Genomic DNA, 22,588 nt, shown 5'->3' with positions numbered 1-22,588 from the left:
GTCTCAAAAAGAAATTATTCTTAACGCTTTTGAAAATAAAAAATTGTGCATCGGCATCTTCATAGATTTCTCAAAGGCTTTCGATCGCCTTAATCATAATACCTTACTTAAAAAATTAGACCTTTATGGCATACGTGGCACTCCACTTGAACTAATGAAATCGTACTTGCGTCATCGTGTACAATGCCTTAAAATAGGGCCACATGTATCTTCATTTCAAACTATTACTGCTGGTGTCCCACAGGGTAGTATTTTAGGACCTCTACTTTTCATTTTATATATAAATGACCTTGTTTTGACTGTTAGCCAGCCGAAATTCGTAATTTATGCTGACGATGCAAGTTTATTTTTCACAGGTAGTTCCATACAATCTCTGGTTTCTGTTACTAACAATGCTCTTGATAAACTTAAGGAATGGTCTGAAGCAAACTCTTTACTCATAAACACGAAAAAAACTAAAGCGGTTCTATTCAGTACAAGACAGTTTCCCACTCAACCCGATATACATATATACATAGGCGATTCACGTGTCCAGTTTGTAGACACTGTCAAGATTTTGGGGGTAATTTTTAGCAAGACCATGAGCTGGGACACTGAAGTTCAGTTCATTATGAGTAAACTGGCAACGTGCACCGGAATTCTCGCGAAGTTTCGGCATTTTCTGCCCGAACGAATAAAATTAATTATTTACAATGCGCTGTTTGTATCCCACCTAAATTATTGTTTCTTGGTTTGGGGTACTGCCACTAAAACAAATATTAATAAAATATACATGCTTCAAAAGAAAGCTGTACGCTACATTGCAAACGTAGACTACCTTGCTCACACTCAGGAACTGTTTGCTCGTTACCAAATTTTGCCGAATAATACCATGTACGAATATTACTTAGCATTAAAATATAAGCGTTGTATCCAAAATAACCAGCTTAGTTTTCTTGAATTACCCTGTCTCAGTCAAAATCTTTCAGAATAATCCTTTCGCAGAAAAGAAATTTGGCACATTCCCTTCTCCCGTACAAGGTACGGGCAACAGATGCTCCGACGTAGCCTGCCCACTCTTTTGAATAAATTATTGTCAAGGGGTATAATTCCTGAAACATGTCCACTTGTTGAGATGAGAAGTGCACTAATTCACTAATATCTTCTTTTTGAAAGCCGCGTTCATGTATTTTTTTTTCGTATCTTGCTGCGATGTATCCTGTGTAATTTTATCTTGCTGCTATGCATTTCTGTGGTTTTTTTTCTTCTTTTTTTACTATTATGCTGTGTTTTTTTCTGTTTATGCTTTGTTCACAAACTCGTGGATATACGAGATATTTTGCCCTTATTAAATTGCCAGAGTGTTACAATGACTATTACACTTTACGTTTTCGCTGTATGCCTTGTACGGGGGGGGGCTCGGGCGTCCCTCAAGTGATTGTGTTCACTTTTTGCCCGGGCCTACCCGCATCGTTGATTTTTTTGGCGATGTAAATAAACTTCAACTTCAACTTCAACTTCAACTTTTACGTTTTCTACACTTACGTCACATTTCTTAAAGCACTTATTCACCGCTAGGAAAGCCTTTTCTAAGTAACAATCATTTGGTAAAACAACCAGAAAGCCTTCCTTGTCTGCTTGAACAACACGCAGATTATTCGCAACCAAATACTTAGCAGTCCTATCAACATTGGGTCTGGATCCATCGCTTACCAAAGCTTTCGCCACCACGTCCACACATTCCACCACACATCGTTCTTTTTCTTTCTCTGGTACACTGCTGGCAATGTCCCTTGTAAGTGCTAACCTGTCGACGATGTCGATCCTTGGTTCCACGCAGAACTTCTTAGAAAGGCTTTCCTTACTTAGAAAAGGCTTTCCTAGCGGTGAATAAGTGCTTTAAGAAATGTGACGTAAGTGCAGAAAACGTAAAAAAGAAGGCGGGGGAGTTATTGAAGAAATGTGGCCAAGAAAACCTTGCGTCACATGTAAAGAACTCAAAAGGACTGAAATTGGAGATATTTTTTACAGCAAAAGCCCACAAACAAGGAATTCCGTTTAGGCCAATTGTGTCCGAGCGAGGGTGTTGGCAGGTTATGGTCGCTGAGTTCCTGCAATATATGTTGAATTCCTTAGAAGTACAGGATCCGTTCTTATTGAATAACTCAGAAGGCCTTGTGAATTTTCTGGCATCAGATAAGACAAGCTGCAGCTGGGGATTCAGCATAGGTGTTCAAGATCTCTACTACTCCTTAACGCATGGGCCCCAAATGTGCAGTGTTAAAGATTGCATAACTAAGGAGAATGACGAGGTGTCTTTCCGCAACACTTGTGGCATGGCCATTGAATCCTTTCTTGAACTTCTGCATTTTCATTTAGCGAATACACATGTAGGATTCTGTGGTGAAACGTATATACAGGCAAAGGGTATGTGCATCGGGTCAAAGGTGGCTCCCATCCTAAGTATCCTTTTTTTGTGAAGCATAGACGGAGAGTTGGCCAAAGATTTAGAAGGTGTAGTAAATAAGGTATACAGATATGTCGATGACTACTTGATTTTAGGCTGTCATGTAGACAAGGGTGCTTTCAGGAATAGGGTTGTAGAAGCCTTCAATTCTCAGGGCAAGGGTTTAACGTTTACTTCTGAAGTACCTGTAGATAACAAGCTACAATTTCTTGATGTTAAGTTAGAATTCCTACCGGAACCTGTGTGTTGGTCATTTTCACCCCGAGCTGGAAAACCGCTAATGAATTAGGCCTCAAACCATTCCAGGCTTGTGAAGAATGGCATAGTCATTTCGTGTTTCCGGTCAGCGTTGTTGAATTCATGTCACCACACCGTAAAGAGTGCATTTTTTGAGCAAGTTGATAGGTTGAGAAAGGCTGGGTACCCGCTCGCTGTGATGTTGGCGTCGTGCGATAGGCTAATGAAAAAAACTTAAGCTGGTAAAGGACAATGCAAGAAGAATCAAAGGCAAAATGATGTAGCTTCCAAGATTTCAGTGATTCCGTATGTGCACGGCCTTTCACACAGGCCTAAAAAGGTGGCTGGTAGTTACGCTGTAAAAGTGGTATTTTCGGCGAAAAACAAAATAGGTAGTGTGTGCTCTAAGGTTAAAAATAAGTTCGAAAGAAAGGATGATGCAAAGAAAGAATGTAATGTTAAATATCCGCGCAAGAACCAGTTTGTTGATTGCGCGATGAGCGTTGTTTAGCAGATCCCTATGACGTCTGGTCATGTGTACGTATGGCAGACTGCGAGATGCATTAACACGAGGTCAAGAGAACACTTGTCCAGTCTGAAAGGTCGCCCTAGCACGCATTTGGCAATGCATTGCCAATAACATAATTGCTCCCCCTGTCTTAGTAGCACCAACATTTTGTATAGGAATAGGAATCAAACCGCGAGGGAAATTGTGGAAGCACACTGGATTGAAAAACGAAAAGAAAAATGCATCAGCCATCCATCGGTTTCATTGTTGGATAAAGAAAATTCACTTCTATCATCACATCTTTAACGCATTTTTATCGTAAGTGGATGTTTCATGCACCTTGCTGTTCTTATGTTGACCGGGTGGCTTTGGTCCACGTCTTTGTGTTTTTTTATCACAAGTGGTATATGTACTGTAGATGTGCTCTCTTGACTTGATCGCGCAGATTTGTGTCTACTATATGCGCTATAGGCGTGCTCTGTTTTACTAGATCGCGCAGATCTGGGGGTATATAAGCAGATGGTTCTTCAAAAATAAAACCCGTTGTTAGAAAGCGCTCGTCCTTGTGTTTCTTCTATTCTTCGTCCCTGTTTGTTTGCGCACAATAAGTTTTAAAGATGAATTCTAAATATGTATTGCAAAATTCGCCTTTTCTGGCATGTATGTTTCTTTATTCGAAAGTTAGCATTCGCTTCAAGAACTCCGTCTCTGGCAGACAGCTAGACAAATTCAAAGCCCGATTTCTTGTTTGCCGCATCGCTCGCGGCCAAAAAACCACAGGCTTCTCTTATTTATATCCGCCGCTAAGCTCATTATTACACTTGTGAGCTATGGAAAGAAGAAATATGGGTGTAACGTTAAGGGATAAGAAAACAGCAGATTGGGTAAGGGAACAAATGCGAGGTAATGACATCTTAGTCGTTATCAAGAAAAAAAAATGGGCCTGGGTAGGACATGTAATGAGGAGGAAAAATAACTGATGGTCTTTAAGTGTTACGGACTGAATTCCAAGGGAAGGAAAGCGTAGCAGCGGGCGGCAGAAAGTTCGGTGGGCGGATGAGATTAAGAAGTTTGCAGGGACCACATGGCCACAATTAGTACATGACCGGGGTAGTTCGAGAAGTATGGGAGAGGCCTTTGTCCTGCAGTGGGCGCAACCAGGATGATGATGATGATGATGATGATGATGATGATTCATTACATCTTTCCTTTGCTTTCTTACCTTCGATAATTTTTAAAGGCGTGGACTTAATTCTGTACAAGTAGGATAATGGTTGGTGTAAAGCTGCGTTATATTATATTGTTCTTAAACTACAGCCTTTCTGAAGTTACATTGTGTCCTTTACCATTTGTCCATATTTGTCTTTGTATTAGAGGAACAGTATGCAGCGTGTATGTGGATATTTTTTACATGGTACATGGTGCGTAAGCCTTCACCAAAAATCGTTATAATAATCGGTTTTGATCAAGAGTGCAAGCTTAACATTATGAAACTTTGATGTATTCAATATGTTCTGCTCGGATTTCGCAACAGCCTACTGCTCAAGGTTGATGTTGTACAGGAATTGCGCGCGGGCCGTACAAGCCTTTTTTCACCCTTACGTGCGTGAAGCTGCTGACAACACCTTTTGTGTGGCTCTCACAGGCGATGTTTTAGAGGAAAAACATGCAGCGCGTATGCGCATTCTTTCTTTTGTTTATGACATGTTGCCACGCGCTTTACCGCGCCTTCTTGTTGCTCATTGTAATTTGATGCATTTGATCGAGTGTGTGATCCAGTATTTTTATGTCCACTTCACGATGTAAACAAAAAAAATTAACTTTATGTATAGTATCATTGCCTGACATTGTGTGTAACGGAGAAAAACTGCCATATGACTGCAGACGATTCAATAAGAACAGCTCTGATCGCTTCATTTTTTTTATTTGCATGCTCTAATTCAGCCTTCCTTAGGTTCTTGGAAAAGCTTCCTGATTTTCCAGGTAAAAAGTCTGCCATCCACAATTTACTACGCCTGTATGTACGGCACGTTTAGAAATGAAATATTACACGATTTTTAGTCCACTATAGAAAACGTAGTTGAACATTTTGACAGCTAAACAAAAATTGAAAGCATTGCTATTGAAATCGGAATCGATACAGAGCTAAACCATACGTCTAAAATCTCGGAAGACATAATTGCGGTCAGTTTCCCAATAATTGCTGCCGCAAAAAAGCTCGAATGCTGCATTGGTGCACCACCACTTTGAGAGGCACTCAGTTCAGAAGGCGTTTGAGGTTCCATAAAGTGTGTAGTTTATTCGGCGACGATGCCTGTAACCAATCACTAAGCACAACAAACGGATATGGCAGGGTGTGCGTGTTTGGGGGGGGGGGCAGCGCCACCATGCCAACAACGCATTATCGTCATACCCGTATGTGCTGTAATGAAGGTTGGTTACATCCCACCATGTTAACACTTGTTGGAGAACTGGAAGTAAAAGGAAGCGAAAAGACGACCGGAAAGAGTGGAAGTGGGAAAAATGAAGATTAAAGTGAAGAAAAGGGCAGCTTCCCATTTCCCCATATTGGGTGAGCCCGGAGGTGCCGTTTACGTGAAGGCCAAAGAGGTGTATTGCCTCCGCCAAGGGGCCATAAAGGTCCAAGCACTCGGCATTGGCTTCGTGCTACGCTGTTCTCGTTCGCTCCGTTACGAGGGACTACGTGGAAGCCCATGCTCGCCACTGGAAAGAACACCCAATAGCTTCGCTCTAGCAACTGTAAATCGCGAAACTAATGCTTTATAGGGCGAACCTGTGCACAGAAAACCGGTTACACCTAAGGCACGAAGACAGCGGCGAGCACAGTCGGCGGACGCCGGAAATCTCATCAGTGCGTCAATCGCGACCGCTTTTATGCATGACTCAGCGTAGATACCAGCGTGCTCTATGGTGCCCACGTATCTTCCAGGAAACAATAAAAATTCACCTCGAGCATAGAATCAGATTACACAAGAGCCTGTGGCAACCAGACAATGGATAGAGCCATCGATGCCCCTCGGGAAACTTCGAATACACGCATGCGCGTCTTGCGCTGAGCGATAAGGTTTGCCTTTTTTTAGCCAGTGAAAAGAGATCACCGGAAAAGGATAACAAGTACACGTGCGTGCAAAGAAGGAAGCTAACAGCTGCTGACGGCGGTGGTGGTCACTGCCCGAGGCTGGGGCTGCGGCAATTCGGGCTGTACAAAGGGAACCAACCGTGACCACTGAATTTCTTTTTCACGATGTCGGTGATCGAGGCCATTTCAGCGTGCGACTCGGCGATTATTTGACGCAATTCTTCATGCATGACGACCCTGGTGGTTTCTCTGTGCTCGTTGCAGCCATGTGCTTGGACTTGGCGTTGAATTCTTGGCGTTGATATTGCTTAATGCGCATCTCTAGCGTATTCTAAGTGGCGCTGGCTTCCGCTGAGAATTATTTACCTGGTTCTTGGGATGCGAATTAATGCAGCGAAGAGTTCTTGCTTTATTCCCCACCTGAGGAAACAAACTTTCTTTTCCTCGGACATATTCGGGTCATCATGGCGGAGCTGACGGGTCATCTCTTTCGTGTAAATGACGACGTTCTGGTTAGAAAGCTTCAGTCGGGCCTCTTGCAGAGCTTCTGACGTTTGCTTGCGCAGGACGCTCTTAAATCTCTGCAGGAAGCCGTTGCAAAACCGGCTCCATGTCGTCTGTGTTGTCTCCCGGTTCCCAAAGCAGGTCCCCGTGGTATCATCCCAGGAGTAGTTTGCATTGCACAACTTGTTCTGAGAGTGCCAGTTCCTAAACATCGCAACTGTTTCTTATGTATACTGAAAATCGGTCTTCAGCCGATTATCTGCGAAAGGTGCGCGGCTTTGCTTTCTGATTTATTGCAAGACGATGAGAGACACGCGTGCTACGATTTCGTCTATTGGCTTGGCTTTGATCTATTTGGAAGTTCCCTGTAGAAGTCTTTGCTCCGGCAGTTTTTATGCCTCCTGTGGCTAGCTAAATGACGCGGCCCGACGTTGTCGACGTGTTCAGATCTTTCGCTTGCAGGGACGTGTTTCATAACGAAACACGTCCACCAACTGTCACATTGTTGTGACGTTGAAATAAGGCAGTAGCAAAATCCCGAATCACGAAACTCATTGTTTGGGGAACCTGCACCCTAAATTCACGTTCCACTAGAAGCACTGCGATGGCGGAGAGTGCAGTCCTCGACTGTCGAAAATGTGATGAGTGGGTCAAGTGCGTCGGACTTGTGCCTTACTCGTCGAAGGCTGGAGCAGTTCGAGCGTAACCGTTAGTGCCCGCATGTCTTCCAGGGAGTACAACACAACTTTTGGCGTGCATACAATCAGACTACACATGGTTCGGTGACCAAATACAGTGAATAGAATCTTGAATAAGATCAGGGAAACTACAGGTACATCCAAGCGCAACCTGCGCTGAGCTACGATGTTTTATGTTCGTAAGCCGGTAGTCAGCTGGAGAGTTTACTAGTTGAGGTATATGCTACGGTTTGCAGTCCTTTCTGAGCAGTCTTCTAAGTATTGCATTCAGCTGCAGCGGCACAAAGGCCATTCAGCAATGCACACGGGGGCTGTGAGGAAAATTATTTTGATAGCCGTGACGGCGTTAGCTCAGACAGTGCGCAGAGCACTGACAAAGCAACGCGGGAACTGTTTCGTGGAAGTGAACCGTGGTGGTGGGACCTTAAGGGAGAAAGGAAATTCCACTAGGTGCTGCTTTTCAACATTTGTTGCTGCGCAGTACTACTAGCCAGTAACTGTTTCGGCAAGTAGGCAAGTGGCTACCGGTAGCGAGTAACTCGAAATGCTTCAGGGGTGCAACGAAATGGAGTGTCGCTGCCGCAAAGGCGGGTGAAAGCCCGCACATTCAAAGAATGTATGCTTTTTTGTTGGGGTTGTTTGACTAAGCTAGAAGAAGCCTTTAATAATGGCCGCTCATGATGAGAGGGGGAGAGTTCTCTGGGCGCAGCGTGGCCCCACGCTCTGTTGCGGAAATAAACGCTGTCCTCCACAGGAGGCTGGATCTTTCTTCACGTTTCCATAGTCTACACGGGCTACCAAAGGGCGCCATCCAGGACCACTGCCAGCCCCGAACATCCATCCCTCATTCCCATGAAAAGCGGTTACCCAAGAAAGGTGAACAAGCGCGTGTGTCAATAATTTACGCGTAGGTACCCGGAAGCAGCAGTCGTCCACCTCGCGCAGCAGCGATAGGTACTCGACTATTTTACCAAAGCTGTGGTGGGGACAACGGGCACCTAGAGGCCCTCCCAAATCTCCATGGGACATCTTTCTAGATGAGAAACTATACAAACACGTAAACAGCATGTCGCGGTTGGTCTATACCTATTTGGAAATAAAGAGAACTGGTCGATTTCCGGCGGCACGTGAATTGAAATCCCAGTGCCGCCTGCATGCGACGTGGCCAATCTACCATTTCATCACAACTGTGGTCAAGTCGTAAGTCCGAACCACATATTATTTGCATCCTTTATGGTGCGGCCCCTGAAAAACTGGAATATACTTTCTGCAGACACCATGTACTACCTAAGTTTTATCGACTTCCAGAACAAGCTCCTACTGCGCTCACCACTCGTGTGTATTTCACAAACAGAGGCATTTGAGGCATTCGCATTAAAGAAGCCTTAATAAGGGCATTTTGTAAGCATTGTTTGGTGACTTTACTTTGCCTGGAACATTTTGTCCTCGAAACCGCCTAAACCGCTTGGGAAATCATGCTGTGCGTCGCTAGCACGAAGTTTTATTTGTGTTATATTTAGTTTTTCATTGAAGATACTGCATCTGGCGGCTTTATGCAGTGGATTATTCCGGTGGACAGAGCGCCGATCCTCCATGGTTGGAGTAGCATATGAACTGAAAGACGGCTTGATAATGTGGAACTTAGTCCCTAATGCCACACAGCTCGTGAAGGATGTGGTTTGACGCGAACCCATTTGCGAGGTTTGTTTAACATCCTCGGCAGGCGGCGAAGATTACATTTTAGAATATATAGACGTACGCATTGTGCACTTGCTTTAAAGATTGGAGGACAGCCCTCGCAACAGTAACATTATGCACTCCACCACGAGCTTCAGCAGGTCCAGTTGTCAGGCCAGTAGAAGGACGGTTGGTTGCTGGTGAGTGGGAGCGGCTGTGTCAGGAAACGATGTGGAAGGCACTACCATTTGTCGAGAGAATGGAAGTTGGTGCTAAAGGTGGTCCACTTTTGCGTGAGCAAATGCCATTATTGCATACGATGATATTACAATGTCTGGCGCTGACATGCTCGAATAAAGAAGCACCCACCGTTCTTGCCTAATGCCTATGGTGTTGAGGCGCTCAGCACGAGGCCGCGGGATCGCATCCAGGCCACGGCGGCCGCATTGAAATAGGAGCGAAATGCGAAAACACTCGTGTACATAGATTTAGATGCGCGTTAAAGTACCCCAAGTGGTCAAAATTTAACGAGTCTCCCACCCACTACGACTTGCTTCATAATCAGATCGCGGTTTCGGCATGTAAAACCCTATAAAAATAATAAGAAAGTGCCGAGCGTGCGATCGGAGATGGTATGAGCGATTTGTCGAATTGAGCAAAATAACTTTTATTTTCAGTGAAATACATGAATTTAGCTATATAGAACGGTCTGGTTCTCAATCGCCTACAATCTTGGAATTATTGTTTAGTTACAGAACGTGAATGTCGTACTATTTTAGTTTATGATGATACTTTCGTGTGCACTGTAGTTCTGTCGGGCGCTTAGGAGACATTCCGTCATGACCACTCCATTTGCAAGCATCCCAGCGCACGCGGAACATGCTGCTGCGTCTGTGACAGTATTCGGTTTTGTACAAGTATAGGATGCACTCATAAGTCCTTTTTTCAGCAGCAATGGCAAAACCAGGCTAAAAGAAAGAAAGGCCGAGGATGTAGGATGCAGGCTTAATATCGCGGCTTCTCTGGAGGGGTGAGAGGATTTTGGAGAGTAACAAGACATTTAGCGATGTTTTCTTTGTGGTACCTCGGAAACAGCAGTGTGTCCTGCGCCGTAGAGCTCCCTGCACCAGATACCTAGCTTTTCACTCTGCATTTCGATGTGCTTCTGGCGTCACATTACGCGTGCTCGCAGCACCTGATATAGCGTTCTAGCATGATAGGACCACCCATACTTATCTAGTGTGCAAGCTCATCTGAGCGAAGAACAAGGCCAGTTGGTACAACATCGTTGAAACTACGTCATTTGTGTACCTGTCAGGTGTGTTTAGCGTCACCTTGTGTACGTCCCCAAGTGACGCCTGCGTTTAAAAGGACGTCACATATCCGCGTGCTAGACCATGAGCGTCGCTGGCTTAATCTCCAAGGGCTAACCTTCTAAACAAACGCAAATGCCCAAGAAGCGCGCCAGAGAGTGGGTAGCTTATTGGTAAAGTACTGCATGTTTTATACGGAATATGTGAGTTCAGCTCTTACCTGCAGCTAGCTATTCCGCCCACTTTTATTTACCTATGATGTTTCCGTAGCTCAAGGAATTTTATAGCGTATTTAATTAAATAAAAACATTTGTCCAAAGCTGGGGAAATTTTGCGCAGAGATGTTGCCCCACTGGAAAGGCTTACATTACAGCTGTCTTTAGCTATCAGTCGCTGAGAATTACTTTCGCACTAGTATGCGAACTGTGACTTAACTGCATTGCCGCATTGTGAACGCATCTCGCTAGGTAAACTACAGGGTGCGAATGCCCTGGTTGTTTAAGAGAGCACTGGTACTACGATTTTGCCATTCAGTCCTCCAGCTGGGTGGACTGTGTCGGTGCATACTCAATGAAATATTTATCTGTAACCAGCGCGATAAACATATATTTGTGGGATGTCGTGTCTGCCGAAGGACGAATCCCAACATAAAAACGTAACGCTTCTTTATTCCACTAACGATGGCAGCCGACGGGCCTACCAACGCTACGTTCGTCCCAGTAGCGGAAGGTAGAAGGCCGTCTTTCTGAGCCAGGCAGCCTGTTTTAATAGCCACCGTCGGTGACGCATACCTCGCAAGGTAAATATACCTGGTAGCGAAGCTTCCATAGGAGCCCATACGTTCAAAACATGGCGGTCCATCGGCGGTTCATGGGGCTTAGCGCCATCTGTATGTGGTGGGAACACTTCCGGCGGAAGAAAAAAATAATGTGACGCCGTGTTCTTTAAAAGCAGAAGTGACGTCATTTTGTTTTCGAAGGCGCGAAATTTGTTTTGTTGTCCTTCCTTTGGAGTTATATATTCAAATGCCCCGCCATTCGACTTGATGGGCGTTTCGAGCTTTCAGCGTGGAAAGCGATGCAGGAAGAGGCCAGCCGTACGGTTGTCGAAATCGCATCCCTGCACAGAACATACTTTCTTTGGAGGCCGACGAAAGCTTTAGGTGTAGAGTGCTGATCCTATTGTCGGATGCCAAGCCCGTCGGCCAGCGCAGTCTCACGAAAACAACTACACAATTATCTGGCGGTCGTAACCCACTCCTTTTAACTGAACGGATTAAGAAGCGATGAAGCTACCCGCGTCACCAAATTCAGACAAACTTCGACAAGCAAGAAAGCACAAACTGTGAGGGGGGCGTATTTCAACAGGTGAACTTTACGAGTGCGCCTTTTTGCCCATTTCAAGACGTGCATTGCATTGCGAGTGATAGCGGCGTAGTGATAGCGCCCATCGCTACAGGGGGCGTCAACGCCCCCTGTAGCGATGGGCGCTGAAAAGAAATGCATTGATCAATAATAATACAATTAAACTTGTATTTTCTTAACTCGTCACGAATATATAAAAATGACTAGGGATTTTATTTTCGTTGAATGAGTCTAACTGTGTCTCGCTTGAATTAAAAAACGCGTTTTTCTTTCCGAATGTTTGTTCCCTCCAAACATAGTCGCGCTTCAATCGCTGCTCCCATAACCCCCCATGCTGATCTCGGTGACAATCTGTACTGAACCGCTCTTCGCCCGAAGCTTCGCGACCTATTTAAATCGACCTTGTACCTCGGGTGACGTGGCGGTGGCGCTATGTTTTGTCGACCATGCAGTACAGCGTGCACCTGTGTTATGCTGGGCAACATGATAAGAAGACGGAGGGTGCGCAGAAATATGCGCGGAGTGTATCGCCACATCACCCCCCCCCCCCACCCGCGGAGTGGAGAGCCCTCAGGGCTTAAAAAAATCTGGTCAGCGTACGCGACGTCCGCTGCGTGTAGTGACAGAAGCAGGCTGCGATGTCGGCGGTCGTGGATGAACGTCTGTGGGTGTACTGGTATTCCCTGGTCCGGCGGAATCGGTGTAGGCCGGCTTCAGACGGTCGTTAGAGACGCGGATGGCGTTCCCTTTAATGCGCAGGGGGATGGTTTTGTCGTCGCGACGGAGAACTGGGTAGGGTGCGCTGTAAGGTAGCTGTAAAGGCCGGCGGACGGTGTCGTCGCGGAGAAAAGTGTGCAAGTACGTTGCGAGATCCTTGAAGACGAAGGGGGCGGTCTTACAGTGGTGAGCTGCAGGTGATGGGCTGAGGGTAGCAATAGTGCGTCAGAGCCGGGCGACGAAATAGGGGGGATCTGACGTCGCGGTGGTGGATGGCGGTGCAGCGAGAAATTCACCTGAGACGGAGGGGTTCCCCGTAGACCAGCTTTGCGGGTGTTGCCTGAATGTCGGGCTTGAAGGTGGCGCGAAGAGCTACGGTGACGGCTGCGATGGCTTCAGGCCAGGTTGAGTCCGGGTGGCACATGATGGCTGTTTGAACTGTCGGTGGCAATTTTCGATCATCCCGTTGGCACATGGGTGGTAGCTGGTGGCCCGCGAGCGTTCGAACCCGATGGTCAGCCCGATCAGCCGGAAATGGTGCGATTCGAACTGTCGTGCTTGGTCGGTGGTGACGCGGCGAAGGGCCCCGAAGCGGGCAATCCAGCCGGCCAAAAAGGCCGAAGCGATGTCTTCCGCAGTGATTCCCTCGAGGGGCCATGCCTCAGGCCATCGAGTGTACCGACCGATGGTGGTGAGGCAGTAGCGATAGCGTCCAGCTGGAGGCAAGGGCCCTATAATATCAAGGTGGACGTGTTGAAACCGACCAGTGGTCTGGGGGAATGCGCCGAGTGGTGAAGTGACATGCCTGGTGACTTTAGCGCGCTGGCATTGAATGCAGGAGCGCGCCCAGGTGCTGCAATCCCGCTGCATGGAAGGCCAGACATAGCGGTCAGCCACGAGGCGTGCAGAGGCGCGTATGCCGGGATGGCTAAGATTATGTAGCTGGTTAAAGAGGCCACGACGATGGGAAAGGAGCACGTAAGGCCTGCTACGTGCTGTTGATGTGTCGCAGTAGATAGTCTTTGTCGATTCAGGCATGGGGACTTGCTGCAGCTGTAGCGAGGACCTGCCCTTAAGAAGCTCCTGCTGTTCAGCGTCGGTGGTCTGAGCCTCGGCTAGCACATCAGCTGTTATCTGCGAAGGGCTAATAGCTGCCACACGTGAAAGCGCGTCGGTGACCATGTTGTCCTTCCCGCTGCCATGTTGGATGTCGGTGGCAAACTGGGCGATGAACGAGAGCTGGTTCTGCTGGACCGGCGGGAATTTGTCGCGGCGCTGAGAGAAGGCGTAGGTCAGAGGTTTATGGTCGGTGTAGATAGTGCAGTGTTGTGCTTCGAGAATGTGGCGAAAGTGCTGAACTGCTTCGTATATCGCCAGAAGTTCGCCAGAAGCTGGCGAACTCGACGGTGCGGGAGTCGTGGTTTCGTCGGTGGGACTGGCCGCAGAAGGGTTCGTTTTGCGAGCTGATAGTTTCTTGGAGAAGAACGCCAAGGGATGCCAGGTGTTGTCTACGTGCAGCATAAGGGCGGCGCCCACGGCGATGCTAGAGGCGTCCGTGAAGAGTCCCAAGGGAGCGTCTGGCACAGGATGGGAGAGAAGTGTGGCGGTGCAAAGAGCAGCTTTGCATTTTTCGAAAAGTTCCGTTAAAGCCGGAGTCGAAGTGACTGGTTGGTTTCCTCGTAGACCAGCCAAGGCATCATGGAGGGGAGCCTGGTAGTCAGCTGCGTGTGGCAACAAACGCCTGTAAAAGTTAATCATGCCGAGGAAACAGCGAAGGTCTTTAGCGGTGGTTGGTTGAGTGTAATTTTGCATGTATGAGATGCGTTGAGGTAACGGTCGAGTTCCCTCTGATGAGACTTCATGGCCGAGGAATATGACGACTGAAGCGCCGAGCGTGCTCTTTGGGACATTGACGAGTAAGCAGTGGTCATCGAGGCGCTGGAAAAGCAGACGAAGGAGCCTGTGGTGTTCGTCGGTGTTGCGGGAAAAGACCAATATGTCGTCAAGATACACGAAGCAGAAGTCGAGGCCGCGGACGACTTCGTCGATGAAGCGTTGAAAGGTTTCTCCACCGTTCCTCAGGCCAAAGCTCATGAAAGGAAGCTCGAACAAGCCGAAAGGAGTAATAATTGCAGTTTTCTGGACGTCGTCCGGATTGACGGGTATCTGCTTGTAGGTCTTGACCAAGTCAAGCACGGAAAAAACGTGGCAGCCGGAAATGCAATGGGCGAAGTCCTGTATGTGGTGAATGGGGTACTTGTCCGGAATTGTGCGGGCGTTGAGGGCACAGTAGTACCTACAGGGCCGCCAGCCTTCGGTATTCTTAGGGTCCAGGTGAAGTGGCGAGGCCCATGGGCCGTCGGAGGGGCGGGCGATTCCCTCCCGGAGCATGGCTTCGAACTCTGCTTTGGCTATGCGCATGCGGTGCGGGGCAAGGCGACGGGCGCGACAGAAAACCGGGGGGCCTGGGGTGGTCCGGATGTAGTGCAAGGTGGTGTGCTGCACGTCGCGTGCCAACCCGCTGGGACGCGTCAAACCGGAAAATTCGGCGAGGATGGCGTGGAACGGCGAAATATGTTCGACACTGAGCACTTTTATGCTTGGCTGGTGGGTAGTCGTTCACTGTCCTGGCGCAGAATGTCCCGTTGTCGCGTCGATGAGACGTTCGTGGCGGCAGTCCGGAAGGAGGTTGTAGTGTGCCAAAAACTCTGAGCCGATGATTGGCTCTGTGACGTCGGCGATGACAAAATTCCAATGAAGGTCATGGCGTAGGTTTTTAAGCTGGACGTGCAGGCAGAGCGAGCAGTAAGTTTTGATCGAAAGACCGTAAGCCGTAAGTTTTGAGCTCGAAAGACGTAGAAGGACGGGGACCTTGAAGGTGGGCTCGCGGTTAGCAGCAAATGTCGGAACCGCTGTCGACAAGGAACCGCTGCTTTGTAACTTGGCCGGTGACGAAGATGCGACGGCCTCCAGGTTGGCAGCTCGCAGCCGTGGCTACGAGCTGCCGTTGGCGTTTCCCTGATTTATAGCGGAGCAGGGTGGTCGACATTGCCGTGCTCTGTCCCCGAAGCGTCTATGGTAGTAACACCGGTCGTCGTCACCAGGCTGCTGCGACGGAGTAGTGTTTTGTCACGGCTTTGCGAGTGGCGCGTCGGCAAGTGTTGATCCAGGCATCGTTGAATGGTGCTGAGCTGTCGGTTGATATCGTCGATACGCCGCGCAAGCTCTATGGTGTTCAGCGGTGCGGCGACAGCCTGGACGGTGGGCGACAACGGCGGCAAAGAGACCTCGATGACGCGATCAGCGATCCCGGCGAGTTGGTCGAGAGGTAGCGTAAGCTGGAGCCTGCATAATCGCTTGGACGAGCGGTGGAAGTCTGTGAAGCCAAAGTGCTCTCAGTGAGGAATCCTGGACTTCCATGTTGCCCGCGAGAGCAAGCATGTGGCGGAGGAGCTGCGAAGGCTTGCGCTCGGCAAGTTCTGCGGACTGAAGTTGTCGCACGTTCTGGTCTTCCGAGAGTGACAGGTGGCGAATGAGTTCCGTCTTGAGGTGTTCGCAAAGGTTGGCCGTTGGTGGGTTGGCTAGGATATCCCGGACCTCGCTGGCGTAGCGGGCATCGAGGTGGGCGACGACATAATCGTAGCGGGTCCGGTCTTGTGTGATGTGCGCGAGGGAGAACTCGGCTGAAGCTCGACAGCGACACGCCACACGCCGTGTGGGGCAGCGTGCGGTATACCATCTGCCGGGGTTCTGATGTCCTCGTCGGAGCCGGCAGGATGCTGCTGCACGGAACCATCGGGTTGGTCGTGCCGTTCCTGAAGCTTTTACTCTTGCTTCTGGATCACCTCTTGCTGTGCGTGAAGCTGTCTGTTGAGAAGTTCCAGCTGTCGTTGAAGGGCGTCTTGTTCGTCCATGGCGATGCGTTCTTGTTCGTCGTGTCTGCCGAAGGACGAATCCCAACATAAAAACTGTAACGCTTCTTTATTCCACTAACGATGGCAGCCGACGAGCATACCAACGCTACGTTCGTCCCAGTAGCGGAAGGTAGAAGGCCGTCTTTCTCAGCCAGGCAGCCTGTTTTTATATCCACCGTCGGTGACGCTACCTCGGGTGACGTGGTGGTGGCGCTATGTTTTATCGACCATGCAGTCCAGCGTGCAGCTGTGTTATGCTGGGCCAGAGGATAAGAAGACGGAGGGTGCGCAGAAATATGCGCGGAGTGTGTCGCCACATATCTTAGCATGAAACAAAGCAGTATTAGAGATTTAGGACCTGAGCGAACACATGCATACCGCCGAACACGACCCCGTTGTCGTAGCACTAAACAGCCAGCTGTCCATGCATGTACCAAAATTCAGTGGGTACCGCCTCTTGGCAGGGGAACCTCGGACAGAGTTCCAGTGGTCATATGTCTGTGCGAGTTTTGCTTAAGAGTAAGTATAAGAAATCCCTCGTGTATCTGCGTCATTCGCTGCAAATGACGTATAAGCATGTGTGGTGGTGCTACGTCAGTACACGTCATGCAAAAAATATTCACATTTTTACGTTGGTATCGCCACCTGGCACACTGCTTTGACATTGATTATATTCTGTTAAGAAAGCCTGCCTGCAAAATTTCTTTCCACTCGAATAACGTTGAGCGTATTATTGTTTCGTTGCTCGGCGAACAAAAGAACTTTCAACGACAAATAATGTCTTAAGCAGACCAATATTCTTTGCATAGTACTTGCATTCGGTCAGTATTTTCGCATGGCTACATATACTTCATTGTTTCATTATTCGAAAACAAGCTTCGAAAAAAAGTGTAAAGTATAAAATTTGCAGTCTATCATAGCACGGCTCTGAGGCGCACGTTGCTTCGGTGAGCGTGGGCGTAACCGAGCGGACGAGCTCATTGAAGGATGAAGGAGCAAACTCGGAGCATAGCAGGCAATGAAAGACCGAGGACGAAAGCGGAGGGGGAGGGCATTGCGAAAACATTAAAAGTTTAGTGCGGCTACGATGGCTACGAGATGTCGCCAGTGTAGCGCGAGGCAGTCGTGCTTCATTGGGTCCGTTGGCAACGCGCCGCACGAGACAGATTCTCCGCGACAGCCAATATATCGCGAAATGCAAAATGTATAGAGCCGCTCTTAAATTTCGCATTAGCGAATATCGCCACTGTCAGTGATCTTTTATAATCAACCGACAAATTTAACTCTGCCGAAAAATAATATGAAAATGTAATCCACATTTTATCAAAACATAGAAAGCCCTAGAGAACTTTTTTCCCCAAGTTAGGAGGAAACTGGCTTCGGAGGTTCGCAGCACTGGGGCAGCGCCTACCATTCAGCGTGGTAGCCCATACTAGACATATCTAGAAAATTATGGCTACTAATTTCGTAGTGACACGTGTTAACTTACGTACGTCGAAGGATACTCACACAGGCCCAAAATATGGCTTTGTCCTGCAAAAAAAATGCAGAGAAGAATTAGTAGTGTTTTGCCATTATATTTTTGTCTGCTTCAATAAAGCAAAACATTCACTGGGCCAGTTCCACCTGCCACGTCTCTACATTACGTATGTAGATTTACCGTGCGGAAAGTGTTCATGCGAAGCTTAAAGGCAGCCAATGGAAAGGTTCTGATCCTGCTCACATAAGCGACAAAAGCGTTTAGCTCTAGCAACGTAATTTTCGTTTCGCGCCAACAACTCCTATGCGGTGCAACGACTTTGCAAATGAACTCAGTCATTTGAATTTACCGTGAATAGAGGCAGAAGACGTGGTCTAGGCTGGGTACGTTCCCAAGACGTTTGCTGTGCGAAAAGTGTTTTGTGTATTCCTCCCGCCAATCGCTATTGCAAGTGTCCTTCGAACTATCTCGTTTAGCTGAAACGGCTACATGTATTGTGAATGGTCCCAATGTAACGGGTCTGAATGTCCACTGTGTAAGATAAGGAGGTAGGTCTTAGAACTTTAAGAGTATTGGCGAGACAACTAAGAGAGTTTTGTTAGCAAGCGCTAGATATGATTGAGTGATGTACGTTCTGCTGGGATTCTTGATAACATATGAAATTGCGCACCGATGATGTGTTCATAAATAATCTATTGAGTAGAAATCCTTCAATTCACTTTGATGATTCTTGTTGAAACCTGAGTGAAGCAGCTTGATGTGAAATATATCAAACAAAGGCGTGTTATTGCGTTCCTGACGACGTGCGTAAACGCCATTTGTATTTGCGAGACAAACTGCTCTGCGCAGATAAAAACCCCACTATGAGTCTTATAGATCACGTTTCCTACCGTCTTCCACTTTTAATTGAGATAGGAATTAAATGGACATTAAACGCGCATTTTCGTCGTCGGCGTACGCGTGGACGGGATGTCTCGTGTAAAGTCCACGAACGATAACACCATCGCCACGCGCCTTATGCTGAACGCGCGAGTGAAACCGCGCAGAGCGAGCTGATGATCGCGGCTCAATGTGGCGCACGAAAGGCCGTGGGCGGATGAGGGGGATGGAAGCAAGGGCGGCGGCATTGTTCTCCGGCAGCAAATGCGTATTTCGCGACCGCGCGCAATGGCAGCCGACGATATTGGCTCAATCTCGCGTGCTCAAGGGAGGGACGAAAGCGGGCAGGAAGTGGCCCATTTGGTCGCGTGCACGCAACCGGAACCGGGTAAAGGGAGGGGGGAGTAGGTGGGTTGCTGTTCTTTGGCAACAATACGTGGGCTTTCTCTTGAAAGCGGTCGGCTTCAAGAACAGAGCCTCAATGGGCCAACGGTACCTAACTCTGCGTGTGCGGTGCTCTCGCCTCTAAGTTTGCGGTGAAGCGACCGACAGCACGAATGCCACTTCGTTAGCTGCTGCTGCTGCACTCCCTCACGCCAGCGTTTTAGCTGCAAGTGTCCGCGATGATCGAGTGTGATGTGTTCGTGTTTTCCTGTGCGCGCTGACGCGATGTGTAGCAAGCATGTAACGCCCCCTCAGGCATAATGATCGCCTGGTGTGTTCGTTCGCCTGACGGTGAACGAACAGACCAGGCGATCACATCACCACACACGTCACACGTCAGGCGATCGTGACACTGGCCACGAGTACCCACGGAACATCCCACGCCGCCGTGAGTGGAGAAACACCGCCCCCGTTGCTGTCGCAATGCCGCTCTACGGAAGGCTAGAGCCGTTCGAGGGAGATGGGTCCGCCTGGCTAATTTACGAGGAGCAAGTCCACGTGTTCTTCCGGGCAAATGACAAACCCGAGGCCAACCAGCGCGACATTTTCCTGGCCAGCTGCGGGACCCGTGTCTTCAGCCTCTTGCTCGGCCTTCTCAAGCCAGCCACGAAGCACGTTAAGACGCTGGGTGAACTGCTTGCCATACTGCGCTCGCATTTTAACCCAATACCGTCCACACTAATGGAGCGTTTCCACTTCAACAACCGGAGCCGCCTGGAAGGAGAGACCCTCGGGCACTTCGTTGCTGCGCTACGAGGGTTAGCGAGTGCCTGCGTCTTCGGGGAACAACTGGACTCGCTTCTCCGGGACCGTATCGTCTGCGGAATCAACAAACCGGCCATGCAGATTCGACTCCTGAAGCTTCACGACCCGTCGCTGGACCACGCCGTGAAAGCAGCGCTGGCAGTGGAAGCTGCCGCAAAGGACGCCGGCGAGATTTCTAGTGCGACTGGCTCACCATCGGCGTAAGCGGCGGTCAACGAGTTGGCGACAAAGGGCAGTACCTGCGGTCGCTGTCGTGGTGCCCACTCTCCCTCACAGTGCCAGTTGTCTCAAGCACAATGCTTTACGTGTGGGAAAACTGGGCACCTGGCACGTGTATGCCGAAGGGGGAGGACGAACAGCAAACAGCAGCAGCAGCCTGATTCAAGCCCAGGTACCACACAAGCACGCAACCAGGGTAGGCGTCGCAAGGGTACGCGGCGGGAGCGTGCAGCAGCAAGCTCAAGTTCTTCCGCGGCCAGGCTCCACGTCGCGGCAGAGGACCCACTGATTTTCGACATGTGGCACACAGGCTTTGTACCGTCATCTGTGCCGCCATACATGCTGACCGTCGAAATCTGCGGGCACCCCATTTCCATGGAGCTGGACACAGGGGCCAGCGTGTCAGTAATGGCTGGGAAACTCTTCAAGCATAATTTAGAAGAACTTGTTCTTGGGCGAGTTGGTAGATAGTAGCGAACATTGTTTAACTGCGCGAACAAACGGACCACAAAGACAGCATGGGACATGGATGGGCGCAGATTTGCAACTGATGCAGATTGCAACAGATTTACAACATCAGCTGCACATCTGCGCCCGTCCATGTCCCATGCTGTCTTTGTGGTCCGTTTGTTCGCGCAGTTAAACAATGTTCTTCGCGCGTACTTTCCTCAGCGTGTCCGTCGAGGCTTCGGGCGTGATGCCGCGAATCTACTCCGGACAACTCGCCCAGGTCCAGCGTCAGGCAGAGGTCAGCGTTCGCTTTGGCGACAGGGAGCAACCCTTCCCCTTTACATAATGAACGGGTCGTCGCCGACGCTGCTTGGCCGAAACTGGATTCATGCACTGGGCATTCGTCTACCAGAGTACCAGGAAGCCAGCCTACAAGTGGTGCAAGACGTCCCCATCCTCCTCACTGAGTTCAAGTCCCTGTTCCAGCCAGGGTTGGGCGCATTTGCTGGCACGACGGCTGGCATCTATGTACCTGAGGGAGCCCGGCCACGTTTATCAAGCCTCGCCCACGGCCGTTCGCCCTGAGGCACGGTTACAGCGAGAGGGCATCCTGGTGCCTGTCTAGACATCTGAGAGGGCCGCTCCTATCGTACCGGTCCTCAAGCTAAACGGCAGTGTCAGGATCTGCGGAGATTTCAAGGTTACTATCAACCCCGTCGCTACCGTCGAGAAGTACCCGCTGCCCCGGATTGAAGACATCCGGTCAGCGTTGTCCGGTGGACAGAAGTTTACCACGCTCGACCTCAGAGATGCTTACCAGCAGCTGGTGCTCCAGGATGCCTCCCGGAAGTATGTCACTACATCGACAACTTTGGGACTCTTTCAGTACACGCGCTTACCGTTTGGCGTGGCCCCGGCCCCACCCATATTCCAGCGGGAGATGGACAACCTCTTCAGGGGCATGAGGCTTGTGGCGGTGTACTTGGACGACATCCTGGTTATTGGCAGCGACGACGGGGACCACCTGCAGAACCTCCACAACGTCCTGGCATAACTGCAGGACTCCGGCCTCAAGCTCAAGCTGGAAAAGTGCGTTTTCCTAGCCCCTAGCGTTGAGTACTTGGGATATGTCATTTCCCAGGCAGGCCTAGCCCCGGCTCCCCGCAAAGTTGATGCGGTGCTCGAGGCACCCAAGCCCCAGAACAAGAAGGAGCTTCAGAGCTACCTGGGCCCCATCAACTTCTACAGGATTTTTCTGCCGAACCTGTCGCAGCATTTACAGCCGCTCCATCTTCTGCTTCGAGATGGGCAACAATGGGTCTGGAAGAAGGAGCTGGACCGGGCCTTCCAGCACAGCAAGGAGCTAATCACCAAGGCTTCAGTGCAGGTGCACTTCGATCCTGCTAAGCCTGTTGTCCTTACCGTAGATGCGTCGCCGTACGGTGTGGGAGCCGTCCTGGCACACCGAGGCAAAGATGGCCAGGAACACCCCATGTCGTTTGCTTCTCGACGGCTTCATGCTGCGGAGCAACGTTACAGCCAGCTCGACAAGGAAGGTTTGGCCCTCATGTTCGGTGTCGAACGCTTCCACCTGTACCTGTGGGGCCGGAAGTTCGAGGCGGTCACGGACCACAAGCCACTGTTGGGGCTGCTGGGGCCTAACAAGGCAGTTCCTGCGCAGGCATCACCTCGAGTGGTGCGCTGGGACTTGTGGCTGGCAGCTTACAGTTACCAACTGGTTTGCCGTCCGAGAAAGAGCCTGGGACCTGCTGATGCCCTGAGCCGCCTGCCCCTGCCAGAGGTGCCTGATGCTGTTCCAGAACCTGCTGAAGTGTTCATGCTGGAACACGCGTACCCGGAGGTGCTCTCCAGA

General features: G+C 49.4%; 1 protein-coding gene across 2 annotated transcripts in view; it reads right to left on the bottom strand.

Moving 5' to 3' along the window:
• Nucleotides 1-22,588, bottom strand: part of LOC142587385 (uncharacterized) — a 498,611-nt gene that overhangs the window by 119,714 nt on the left and 356,309 nt on the right. For both annotated transcript variants that reach the window (XM_075698346.1, XM_075698349.1), the window contains exon 3: nucleotides 17,988-18,011. In XM_075698346.1, the coding sequence (XP_075554461.1) occupies nucleotides 17,988-18,011 (24 nt within the window). The remainder of the gene's footprint in view (nucleotides 1-17,987; nucleotides 18,012-22,588) is intronic.

This window comes from Dermacentor variabilis, chromosome 7 (assembly GCF_050947875.1).
Source record: "Dermacentor variabilis isolate Ectoservices chromosome 7, ASM5094787v1, whole genome shotgun sequence".
NCBI classification, from domain to species: domain Eukaryota; kingdom Metazoa; phylum Arthropoda; class Arachnida; order Ixodida; family Ixodidae; genus Dermacentor; species Dermacentor variabilis.
The sequence above is the reverse complement of the archived record's forward strand: the minus strand, read 5'-3'. Positions and strand labels throughout refer to the sequence as shown.